The following is a 13,095-nucleotide window of genomic DNA, read 5'->3' as shown; positions in this document are numbered from 1 at the left end:
CCTCCTGGCCCGCCAGCCAGCTCCAGAGAGACCCAAGCTACCACAGCTTCATCTAAGGCCTGGTTTCTCACCAACTCAGGGATTTCCAAATGGATTAGCAAAGGATCTCAGCTCCCAAGCCATGCACAGCAGCTGAATGTTCTAGACAACATCTTCCCAAACACTAACCAAGCTCTGTCAGGATGGATTTTAAAAGCAGTGAAATAAGGCAGCAGGCAAGGGAGGGCTCTGGCAGCTTTAATGAACAAAACAGACTCTGCAGAAACACTGCTTCCAAAACATTTTGTTTCCAAGGGCAGGTGTATTGTCCTTATATCACTTCAGCCTGACAGACAAAAGAACATGCCTTGTCATCTTTCTGCTAAATGCAACCACAATCAAAAATTACATCTGAGGCAGTTAATAACAACTTTGAGAGTATCAGCACAACGTGTAAAAAACCACTTAGACTTGGCAAGTTTAAATGGTTTTGAAATAGCAGGTGAATAATATATTTGGATTTGCCTCTGTGGGCAGCCAGAGCAGAGAAAATTACTGTAAGACAAATTTTTTGTCAAAAAACCTGAAGATAAACAACTCAGCTTCTTTTTGTCAAGAGTAACAGAGTGGGTGTATAAATAAAATGCAGTAGGCAGGATGTCCCTGGCGTTTAACAGGGCCTCTAGCACTCCACCACACAGAAAACTCATTAACACACCAGAGAATCGTGGCACAGATCAATTCAGATGAAGAACAGAGATTGTAAGTGAAGAGATTGCAAGTGAAGAGATAAGTGTCATGCTAAATCTGGCTGGCTGGAATATCAAGAAGGGACTTGTTAGGTCCCACATTAATCAACTACCAGCAGTGCAGGGCAGAGCTGCTCCTGCTCCTCCCCTGCCTGGGTACTTGCACTGCAGTAGCAGACAGAGAGCTCAAAATGTGTGCAGGATATTTATTACAAGCTGGAAGGTTCACCATCCCACCTGACAGGATTTTAACACATGAAGCCTTAAGTCCACCTCTTGATTAACCTTTCCTCATTTAACACGCTCCGTGCAAGGCCTCCTTTGCCAAAAAATTCTCTTGCACCATCCCATATTTTGACTGGTCCTCAATCTTTTCTCCTTAAAATCACTCCCTTAAAGAACCTGTATGGAGTAAAATGCTATTTGAAAGATTCTTCAATCAACAGGTATTTTATGGCAGTCATATTTATTAAAAATTGCAATAAAAATGACAACTCCATCACCCAGGTTTGTGAAGGACAGCAGTAGCTGTCACAGCCAGCCAAAGTCCAAGACAGACACATAATTGATAACATTTTGTCAAATATATTATTTTCATCTCTGTGGACATTTCCAGCCATCAACATCCTGTATTTGCTTCTCTTTGTTAGAGCTGGACTCTCCCTTCTGTCAAATGTGATTGAAGTACAGCATGCACCTGCCTTATCAGGTGAGCACTGTAGAAGTGTCCTGGTTGATAAAACACTTAATGACAGTGGTTTGGAAATCTGTACAAGATCTGTGCTGCTTTTGTCTACAACACAGTTATATCTTCTCATACGTGTGAGCAATATTGTATGCAGAAATAAAAATACATGTGTATGTGTAATGGCTTTGATGGAGAAGGCAAGCAGAGTATAATCCTTCAAAAAACACAGCATGTGGCAAGAAGCACCATGGAGTGAGGCAGAAAAATATGAACAGTTGGGGGAAAAAACCCAACATTTTGTCCATAGGAATACTGCCGTATTTCTGCTCTTGAATAAACAAGAGTCTCACTGAAGTCAGTGTGACCTGCAGGCACAGAATGAGGCCACAAACATTCAAGTACTTCTTTTTAAAGGCATTTTTTTCCCTGAATGTCTTTTTTTTTTTTTTTAACAAGTGAACAATTTTGTGTTATACTTCCTATTTAATGGAAACACATTTGGAAGGCTTCTTGGCTGTGACCAGAGACATTCAGCGCTGCTAATTTAGATTTGTTTCTTTTGTTATCCTCTAAATAACTTGCTCTTTTCATAGGTATAGCTTTTCCAAATTGCCTTCCTCTGAATTCTTCTTTTTTTTTTTATTTCCTATTAACACCGTTCTTCAAAAAATAAAGGCAAATTAAAGAAATGCCAGCCACTAGACTGCAACTAATCAGTGAGATACTTCATATTTCCAGTCTTTTGAATACTGGTGAATGCTTCCTTACAATGGATATCAGATAACTTTCTCCACGTAGCACAAAGGCAAATTTCAGGCAAAACCTTATCACTGCACATAAAATATTGCCCACTCCTCTGCTTTGCATTCATGCAGCCCCGTTCTTGCTCACTATTAGCAATTCAGCAAATTGTAAAATAACAGCAATGCTGCACCTTCCTTGAGGAATATGCTCCCCCAGCACTTGCATAAATATTATCCCAATCAATAACCTAGTAATTAAAGTCACCAGAATTTTGGCCTTTTTGCAAGACTCCTTATCTAACCAAAAAAAAAAAAAAAAAAAAAAACATTTCTTGCATTACTATTTCCAACTGCCTTGGAAACAGAACAAGAGTTGTTCAGCCACCCCTTTGTCTTTAACCCCCAAATTAGCTATTGCTGTAAAGTCACAGGAAATCATTCTGGTTTTCTCTGCAGACACAGCATCATTTTCTTCCTGAGTATTGCTTATTCCTTTTCTCATTCTTGGTTCATCAATAAGCCATAAATTCTGACTTTGAGAATACCAGTTTTAGTTTTGTCTCAGGGTTCTTTTTGTTGAATGGCGTTGATTTTGTTTTGGCTTACCTTCAGTAATTAAAAAAAGAGAAAAAAAAAAGAGAAAAAACCCAAAGAAACTGAGATACTAAGGACAAGAAAACACTGGTAAGCAAATGAGTGAGTCTGACAAAGAATCAATTATCTCCACTGCTCAGCTACCAGAACATATCAAGGGTGAAATCCTGCCTCCATTAAAGTCAATGAGAGATTTGTCGTTGACTTTGTCTGGTCGGGAATTTCATTCTAGAAATATTGGAGGTGACAAAAAGGAAGAAGCCTGCATGGAGGACAGGGCAGGCATACCTGGAGACTTCCAAAAAAGCAGCACTTCTAAGGATTGAAATTCAACTCCAGAACTTTCTAGATCATTTACTTTTTGAAAGGTTAAGCAGACAGAATATCCTGCTGTAAGAGTATTATATTCACAAACTTCAGGAAAACTGCATGACTTTGAACACAGCTTTCCCCAGCATCTGATGATGAAGGGCCACATCCTGCTCTCACCCCAAAGGAATTCCTTTGGATCAGTAGCATGGCACACACCTGTCCATGCAGCCTTGCATTTCTTCAGCCTTTGCTATAAAACACCTCAACCTCAAGCTAATTTTATTGCAGCAATATTTTGCTATGGAAATCACAAAAATCTCTAAAACATCATCCAATGGGAAATCAAAAGACTTTCCCTCTCTTTCTCCCAAGTAACAGAAAGGAAAATCACATTAAATAAGTGTAGTTCATTAATAGGCCAAGGTAGGACACTGCTGCAGCTGGCTGACAGAGGTCATGGTCCATTATTTCCTACAAGTTCTGCCCAAAGTGCAACTAACATAAACCAGCACTTTGCCATCCCAGCAGAGGAATGCACTGCAGAGATGTAGCCCTGCCTGTTGGTACCAGCTTTTGTATTTTGAGGGCACGAGTCCCAGCCAAACATGCCTAAGCAGCTGCCTTCCCTTAGTGTGTGCACACATGATTAGAGAGATATGACTCTGCTAATCCAGCCCTGATTTGGGAAGAAGGATTCATATTTAGGTCACCACAAATAAGCTTCCAGGACCACAGAGAAAGAGTCATTTGAGGCTGCTTAATCAGGTAGAGATGATTCATTTGAGTAAACCTGTGCCATGACCTTTCATGAGTCTCTGAGCTCAGACAGGATGTCAAATTTTTATGAAGAGAAGAGGTGCAATCAATTAGTGCTTATGATGACCTTTTAATAAGTAAATGATTGAGGCAGACACTCATTTTGAACAGAATAAGAAATTGGATTGGTATGTGTCTAGGGTTGCCTGGGGAAGGTGGTGAAATCCACCTCGATGCTTGATCTATCACTCCAGCCAAAAGATAACCTCAAAGGAAGTTGAAGCCAGGTGAGGGTCAGCATCTTCTCCAAGGCAACTAGTGAAGGGATAAGAGGACAGACCCTCCAGGTTCAGGCTGGGCATCAGGAAGATTTCATCACATGAAGAGCTGTCAAGAACTGGAAGGGGCTGCCCAGTGGGGTGGTGGTGCCACCATGCCTGGAGGTGTTCAAGAAACAGCTGGACATGACATTCAGTGCTGTGGGTCATCACCTTGTCAGCCAGTCAAAGGTTGGACTCGATGACCTCTGAGGTCTTTTCCAGCCTGAATGACCCTGTGCATACATACCCACACACATGCTGGAACAGACACGGAACACGGGGGCGCAGAACGGGTGAAACCCGCAGAGGTTTGTGCGCCCCACGGGGATCCAAGGACCGGTCACACCGCTGGATGCGGGAGCGCTGTTCCCGCGGGAGCCACAGACGAGCCCCCCCGGCAGCGGGAGGAGGAGGAGGAGGAGGAGGAGGAGGAGGAGCGGGGGTTTCCGCGGAGCCGCTGCCGAGCCCGGCACCGCAACAGGTGCGGCGGCGGCGGCCCCCGGCCGAGAGCAGCCGCCAAGCGCGGCCGGCGGGACACGGGGCGAGCAGGGGCGAAGCGGCACCTGCCGCGCATAAAAGTGATGGAGCGGCGGGGCGGCGGCGGCGGCGGGCGCCATGCGGGGCGGCGGGGGCGCGGCGGGCGCGGGGCCGGCGCGGGGCGCGGGGCGGCGGCGGCGGGCGCGGGGCGGCGGCGGGCGGCGGGCGGCGGCCAACGCGCGGGAGCGGGACCGCACGCACAGCGTCAACACGGCCTTCGGCGCCCTCCGCCGGCTCATCCCCACCCGCCCGGCCGACCGCCGCCTCTCCAAGGTGGAGACGCTGCGCCTGGCGGCCAGCTACATCTCGCACCTGGCCAACGTGCTGCTGCTGCAGCAGCGCCGGCAGGACGAGGCGGTGGATGCCGAGCAGCCCTGCCCGCAGCCGTGCCCGCAGCCTTGTCCACAGCCCTGCCCGCAGCCCTGTCCGCAGCCCGCTCAGCCCCCGCAGCCCTGCTCGCCGCCAGGTGCCTCCGCGCCTCGCTCCATCTGCACCTTCTGCCTCAGCGACCAGCGGCAGCGGGTAAGGGCCGGCTTCCCAGCGCCTCTCTGGGAGCTCTCTGCTGGGGAGGTTGTTGGTGTCCCCCGCGGGTATGGGATTGAACCGGCCAAAGGGGTCAGTGCTGTCCTTGGTGCCTCCTAACCTGTGTTTTTATCCGTCGAACAGCACCGAGAAAGAGAGAAACCATCACCTGCTCCAGCCGTAACCGGACTCTGAACAGGCTGAGGTCTCGCACCACTCCTGCTCTGACTGTACCACTGCTCTGGGTAACATCGCCTCACTCGTGCTGCATGTTTACATTTAGATAGCACAGTCCTAAAAGAGTTACTTTTTAAGCCTATGCACTTTGTTTCATATTGTGAGGGTTTTTTTCAGGGTGTTTTGCAAGTGAAATTCACTGCCTCGGTTGCACCTGGCGCTGCAGCTATTTTAGCGCGAGAAATGTTAAACCTCAGCAGCCAAGCCCTGATCCTGATGCCTCCCAAACCTGTGTCGCATGATGAAACTTGAACTTCCAAACACACAGTGTCCCCTGTCAGGGGAAGCTGCCATGAACACGCCGTGCCCTACGCCTCCAGCCCAGCCCGGGCTGCACGCAGCGCTGCCGCCCACCCCTGCAGCTGCACGCCAGATCTTGGGGACACGGGCTGATGCCGACAGCTGACATGCTTGAGAGGTCTCAACGATGCTGGGAGATTATTTTGAGGTGTTCACAGAAAGTTGGAAAAACTTCCAGTGAAAGGAAGCAGCACCGTTGGCTGTGCACAGGCACAGAGCACAGAGGCACGGGATGTAGCCAGCACAGGAGAGGAAAGGGGAGAAGTGCAGTGTAAGCGATGCTCCTTTCTTACTAACACTGTGAGTCCTGCCAGTCCTTTAAATAGCACGGGATACTCCTAAATCTGCCTGGCAAGGAGGGTTTCCCAAGGGCTTTTACCCATCACCCAGGTCTTTCCATAATTGTGCCCTGTAAGTCACTGAGGTTGTTTATCTCCCCTCCGTTTACTAACTTGTATATTTTTTTTCAGAAGTAACTCCAAAAGGCAAATAAGCATATTCTGTTTTCAGATTTGGACATTAGCGAAGCAGCAGGCTAAAATCTTAAACCTCAGCAATGCTGGATTCTAAGAAACACGGAGGTTAATTTTGCAATGTTTTTTATAGCTATTCATAATATAATTAATTAGGCTTTAACTTGTTACTTTGGGAGGCACTCTGCACTCTTTGAGAGCCTGGTGACTGTACCACTCCAAGAAGTGCTGCAAGCAGAACTTGTCTCCTTTTTCCTCCCCTGCTGCCATGTGTGCTCCTGGCCAGCCTTGCTGCTCTGGCCAAACGTGAGGGCTAAGAAGCAGCACTGTGGTGTTCACTTTCTTTTCTGTACAGAGTTGTCTCTTCTTGCCCTACATAAGTGCAAAGCAAATTCTAGCAGCTGTTACAAAGAACTTGGCAAGAGAAAGGTCGTGGTGGACTCCTATACAACTTCACCTTTTAAGTTTCCCTTCTCCCCTGCCCAATACACAGTGGCCACTTTTTCTGTAGCACAATGAGGAAAAATCTGCTGTACCTACAGAAATGCAATAAGCTCTTCCTTTGAATTCTAACAAAGAAAAATACCAAGCAAAGCCCCAGCAATTCCACATCACATCAGTCTCTTTGGTTATTAAAAGCCATGGGCTGTATTTTCCTGGATTGAGAGGAGATTTTTGCTTTTAGAAGGTTTCTATCATTAATCTTTTTTTAATGAGGAACTTTCAATTGCTGCCAGATCATGGTCTGTGTTTGCTTTGGCACTGATTTGCGAAGCTCTTTACAGCTTTGTATAAAATGGTTTTTCTTAATTTTTGTGTGGTGTTGGCCTCTGTGTGTGGGTGTAGAGTTCTACAAACATATATTCCTGGGTTTTTTTAATCAATTTGAAAAAAGTTGTCTTTTAAAAAGTTATTTGCTCTACAATTAAAGCTGATCTTATAGTTAGGCCCTACATTCTTGTGAACACATTAAACCAAAGTATCTGACCTCTTTATAGACAATTAACACTAATTTATTCATTTAGCTGTATCATTTCATACTATACCTAAAATGACAAAACATAATTCAGTTTCAAACAATTTTAGGAAAATTTTTCATTGAGTATGCTCTGAATTTCGGAATTTGTAAGAAAGAAAATAAAATTATTTATTTCAGGTTTTCAAAATGCTGTGATTTTATTGCAGTTTTAAGAGGTTTTACTGTAGCCTTGGCAAATGAAGTATATTTGGATTTAATGAGATATCTTTATACTTAGTTATTAAAGGAAATGAGTACAAAATATGAAGTCCACTTCTGTACCAAAGTAAGAGCTGAAATTTCATAACTCGAAACTCTCCTGAATAATTTCTACAATCCTACAGGAATTTGGTGTTTTCCCTTTAAAAGGGATTTTATCTCCCTGGTTTTGTAAAGGGTTTATACAAAATGCTTTTCAATGACAAAAGCAAGAGCAGCCCCTAAGAACTTGGCCTTCTCTCCTGTTTAATGAAGCTCAGTGTAACACAGAATTCCTCTCTCTTTACTCAGGATAAACTGTTGAATTCAACTGGGCTCAAAGACTTTCTCAGGGTTTCAATTACTAAATAATACAGGAGTTTCAGCAACACTGATTGATCGTGGCAGAAATTAGACCCCAGAGCACTGTGGCCCAAATATTTATGGTATAGACAGATAATGTCTATGCAAAGCAATTATAACCATGATTTCTCTGAGGAATGTTTGTGTATGTGTAACTGTGTGTATTTAAATGAGGAAAATTGGGGACAAATCCTTCACTTTGCCAAAATTTATTTGTAATGCAAAACTTTTTTAACCTCAGGAGCAAAAAAAAAATTAAAATCGAGCTGTTACTCTGTAATGGGTTTTCTATAAATCAAGGGAAAAAGAATTTAATTTCTGGAGACACAGATGAATTGAGAGCTCAGATTGCACATAAAAAGAGCTCATCATCATTCAATGTTTTACTGAGTTTTTACTGTATGAGCTTGTGTGTCTTATCGGTCCTACTTTTTTAATCATGGAGCAGGGTTAGTCATGGCATGCACAAATATACAAGTCAAAATCTTGAAGGTGAGAGCAAGTACCTTACTTGGTGGTGAGGCATTGCAATAATGTGAGTTGTTCCAGAGGTGCCAAACCACCTCTAGAGTTCTGCAGATCTTGGGGGTTTGACTTATTTGTGAGTGCATTCTGTTCTCTGTGTATGAACAGAGGCATGCCTGATGCCAATCCCAGCTTTGTTTTTCTGTAAACACTTGGCTATTCAATTTACATGATGCATGAATAAAGCAGAAACAGTGAGATATACACCATTTGGTCTCAGATCCTATTAAATTATTGTTAAAATAATCCAAGCATGGTACTTTGTATAAATCATTTAACTTAGCCTGCTTTTATACATCACTGTATAAAAACAGCACCTAGCAAAGTGAATAAATCATGTTGTTTGATTTTACTGGTTAAGTTTAAAGAAGCATTTGAACACAGTTCGTGGTTATTTATGAATTAATCATAATGTAAGTCAAAGTAGTTTCATATGTTAGTTTCTATTTTCACTTCTGTTCTACAAAACAGAAGTTCCCTTTCATGGAAAATCTGCTTCTTTACAAAAATCTGTATTTGTTTGCAAAATGTGATTATATTTGCTAAAATAAACAGTATTTTTGCTACTAATTTAAACAACAAACTGCAAACATTAGGATGGAAGTTCTCTTCTATAGCCATCTCAAGATACAAGTATTTAATGGTTTTCTTTACCTTTGTCAAATCTATCTCTCCAAGATTTCAGCGGCATACTGACATGTGTATGAATGCACCATGTGTGTGCATTGGCAGGAGAGAAGGGAAGTGGGTGGAAAACTTGGGAAAATGAAAAGTGAGCTCCTCTGCTCAGGGCCTGTGCAATATCCAAAGTGCCGAGCACAGGAGGAGATGGAGGGAGGGAAAGGGAGGGAGAAGAAAGGAAAAGGTTGATTCATCAGTGGAAGATCATCAGGGCAGACAAGCAAAAGAGCCCAGAGTGGGAGCAGCCCCTGCTGCGTTTCTGTGCTTTGGCCTGCTGCACTGTGAGACTGCTGACACTTCATTGAGAGACTATCACCAAAATTTATATCTAACCTAAACTGACTGCCTAAACAACACCTTCAAAAAAGAGAATGATGTCTTGATTAGTAGTAAGAGCTACTGGGTAATACAAGGTGAGAGAATGAATTTATATAAAATTAGCTAAAATAGACAGCGTGCTACAAAGGCAAGAGATCTGGGAGATCTCCTACACCAGGAAACCTTTGAAAGTTGAAGAAAAACAGTTCTAACAAATCAATGTGAGGAGTGTGGGGGAAGAAAAGAAAATTATTACTGGGATAAAAAATACTGTAGAGTTTCATGAAAGCTTAGGTGGAAAAGTGACATTTCTTAATAGTGAGAAGAACTAAACTGGCTGCTGTGGAAGTATTTCTTTAAAAACCTTCTCAAAATTTGAATATACATTCATATCCAGGCAGCCCAGGTTGTTATTTCAAGTGAAATCCTTTAGCTGTTACAACATAATATGAAGTTTTAGAAACTTGAAGATTCATCCCACTTTTGATGTTGTACAGCAAGGAGCACAGGCTTCCTCAGAAGAGGAAGGGGAAAGAGAAGGCATGGATGAATAAGGAAGAGTAACCAGTAGCCCTCCAGTACCATGGAGAGTATTCCTTGTGGTGCCAAGAAATGTCACTATTTGCAAGGATTTGACATCTTGATACAAGTAAACTATGGTGCACCAAAGAAAGTGATCCCTGTTTTGGTGAAAGGTAAAATGTAACAAACTACTTAAGACAAAAGTTGCTTTAGAAAGGCCTTATCTACTCTCTTTCATTTACAGCATTCACATCACAGAAGTGTTGTGAGGTTTTAATTAAACATTTGGAAATTGCTATGTGTTCTTCCCAAGGAGAAGCCAATACAAATAAGACAATTACACTGAAATGGGTGATGGAACAAGGAAGTGATAAAAGTAATTCCACTTGTTATGGCATCTCTCTCCAACATCTTATTGTGTTTCCTTCACATTATTAAAATAAGCCCTACTTTCCAAGCATATGTATGCAGATCATTTTTAAATGCAAAGATTGCAGAAACAGGTAATTCTTTCAATAAGACAGTGGAGCTTGGTGGGAAGGGTAGGCATCTGTCAGGCCCAGATAAGATCAGACAGCTGTGCTCTATCCTGAAAGGGTTCCGTGAAGCTCACTTTTCCTAGGGAAATAACATCTTTGGTATGAAAAGCAGCAAAATGAAGTCTCCAAACAGATAAGTAGAGAAAACACAAACTCTCAGAGCTCATTTTAATCTAAAATACCAACTCTGTATCAGGTGAAAAGATGCAGGACGAGAGGAGGATAACACCTTTACCAAACAGTAAAAAATAAAGGGCAGGAGGATCATTTCACTCTATAGTCTCAAATTAATCCTTTGTATTAGAAACAAAGATGACTTCAGCAACAATAATCACTGCAGAGAGCCACTGGGACAGTGAGAGGGTTGGAACACAGGACACCCAGGACAGGCTGTGGGAAGAGGGGTGGTTAAAACAGAGGCAAGAAAACCAAGAAGGTGGAAATCCAACAGCAGTGTCACAACAGCTACACGGGATGGTAGAGCCAGACTTCCCCAAGGGACACACAATGAAAGCACAAGCAGAAAAAATCACAAGTTGCAATAATTTTATCTTTATTTTCTTTTACTTAAGGAAGAAAGCTTCTCACCCCAAGCATGGTCAAGGACAGGAGCAGCTCATCCAGGGAGGATGTGGAAGCCTCTTCCTTGGAGAGCCTCAGAACTTGACAGAGTGAGGGCCCAGTTGGGTCTAACTTTGAAGTCAGCCTTGCTTTGAAAATGGAAGATGTATGGAATAACTCAAAAAGTACTTTTCAATCTAATTTTTCCTGTGATTTTATGAAATGATGAGCTCTGGAAAGAAAGTTTGTAGAATAGAATAAAAAGAAAAGTGCAAGGATTTCACAGGAAAAACCCACACTATTGGTCAGTGGCAGGATCTATTGTGCCAGACAAGATGAGGGGCATCCAGGTATGCATATCAAAGGGATTCCTGGAGAAACAGGAAATCAACAGGCCTATAAAGGGAATTTCCAAAACCAGAAACAATGAGAGGCAGGGGTCTGTTTCTATCAGAAGGACCTCTCAGGTCTGAATTAGTAAAGAGTTTTTAACTATTTGTTTGGATGATGGTTAAATTTAACAGGTGACAACTTTGGAGGGCTGATTAAAATCAGGGATTAACTCATAGAAAAATTAAACAAGAAATGTTCTTAAAAAGATGCATTTTCATGCAGAAATGTTGGTAGTGCCACAGCTGGCAGGAATAATGCACCACACAAACATATGATAGCAAATGACAAGCAGAAAATTATTTTTGAGGTGTTGCATATCACAGACATAACAAGCCTTTATGTGAAAAGCAAACCCCACACTGGATGCAAACTTCACCAAGACCCCTTTTGGCAATAATTTCTATTATTATTAGAATGTCCCTGAAATTTGTCTGAAGCATCTGGCTGGGTGGAAAATCTGTTAAAAGTTGTAACTTAGAAGAATATTACAAGTAGAGAAGTACATAGTCTTAACTACTGTGTCTGTGCAAATGAAGTGATGGAGAGGGACCTGAGAGGATTGTGAATGCCAAACCAGGTAACAGTGAGAGAGGATATCTGTATCTTATTAACAAATAAATGTCTCCCAAAGACACCAGCAGCAATATAAAAGGAAGTTATGAGACAATGAACTTTTCAAGGGTAACATTTAAAGTACCTGTGGTGCTGCTGGTGATTGAAGCCTGAGAATATGCTAAACACATGCATATACAACAATTAGACTATCAGAAATGCACAATAGAAGTTTTAGCATCGTGGTAAGAGGTATAACAAAGTGATTCAAGATATATCCATGGGAAATAGGCTCCAGGCTGCAGGGAGCAAGGTCCTACTGTGTGTTGTTTTGTTACCACTGCAACCGATTATTTTTATTTGCCACACTGCTCAAAGAAAACCTGAGTGGAAAAGACGGGCTTTAATAACAGGTGCTGTCAAAGATAACAGCATAAGTGAGAGTTTCTGGCTGATGTAAGAGGCAGTTTCTGGAACGCTCAGTATCTACAGCAGTGTGAAACACCAACCCTGGAGCAGCCAAGCATAGGTCAGGCCCTCTGGAGCATGGGCAGCGGCCAACAAGAGAGACCCAAAGAGGAACGGCCAACAGCCGCAACCCACAACATTCCTGGGCTGCACAGGACAGAGCTGAAGCCAGCCAGAAGCAGGAGGAAAAGCAAAGACCACTTTTCTGCTAGATAAAACAATGGTAGTGCTTATTTTAGCCTCTGCAATGAGATGGAGCAGAAACTGAATGTACGTTCTGGGGAGCCTCTGCATTCCAGCAAATGCCGCAGCGTTGCCGTGTCCTCCATCCCACCAGACAATCCTTTGGCAGCTGTCACCAATGTGCTGCAAATGAGCAGATCTTCTCTGTAGGAATTGTTTCTCTCTGCCTTCTTGGTGTGTTTGCCTCTCCTCAAGTGGACCAGCTTTCCCCAGGATGGGAAATACACAGGGAAAACTATTTGAAATATCACTACTGGTAGGAAAACACCGCTGCTCTTGAAATTTTTTAATTAAGATGGTTAAACTGCTTAATTAAAACTATTTAAAAGGCCTATTCTCATTTCTATTATGGACTTTAGAGATCTTATGGCCTCAAAGAGTACAAAGAGGTCCAAAGGTCTCTGTAATGTAAATAAGAATTAGTGGATTTATTTTCACTGGCATTATTTATAGTTAGTGATCTTCTCATGTTAGCTTAATTATCATCTGATTCTAAAAGGCTAA

The 13,095-nt window shown here is 42.8% G+C and overlaps 1 protein-coding gene across 2 annotated transcripts; it reads left to right on the top strand.

Annotated features, from left to right (window-relative positions):
- The first annotated feature begins 4,756 nt into the window (after positions 1-4,756).
- LOC143694536 (basic helix-loop-helix transcription factor scleraxis-like) lies at positions 4,757-8,518 on the top strand. Of its 2 annotated transcripts, XR_013183105.1 has the most exons (3): positions 4,757-5,200; positions 5,345-5,445; positions 5,555-8,518. XR_013183105.1 is itself a non-coding variant. In XM_077181741.1 (2 exons), exons 1-2 carry the CDS (start codon positions 4,757-4,759, stop codon positions 5,393-5,395), a joined length of 495 nt encoding a protein of 164 aa, XP_077037856.1. In that variant the 3' UTR covers positions 5,396-8,518. The 2 variants fall into 2 exon arrangements, 1 of the variants encoding a protein (XP_077037856.1); XM_077181741.1 differs by having other exon boundaries at positions 5,345-8,518.
- The last annotated feature ends 4,577 nt before the right edge of the window (positions 8,519-13,095 follow it).

Source organism: Agelaius phoeniceus, chromosome 7 (assembly GCF_051311805.1).
Source record: "Agelaius phoeniceus isolate bAgePho1 chromosome 7, bAgePho1.hap1, whole genome shotgun sequence".
Classification (NCBI taxonomy): domain Eukaryota; kingdom Metazoa; phylum Chordata; class Aves; order Passeriformes; family Icteridae; genus Agelaius; species Agelaius phoeniceus.
The sequence above is the reverse complement of the archived record's forward strand: the minus strand, read 5'-3'. Positions and strand labels throughout refer to the sequence as shown.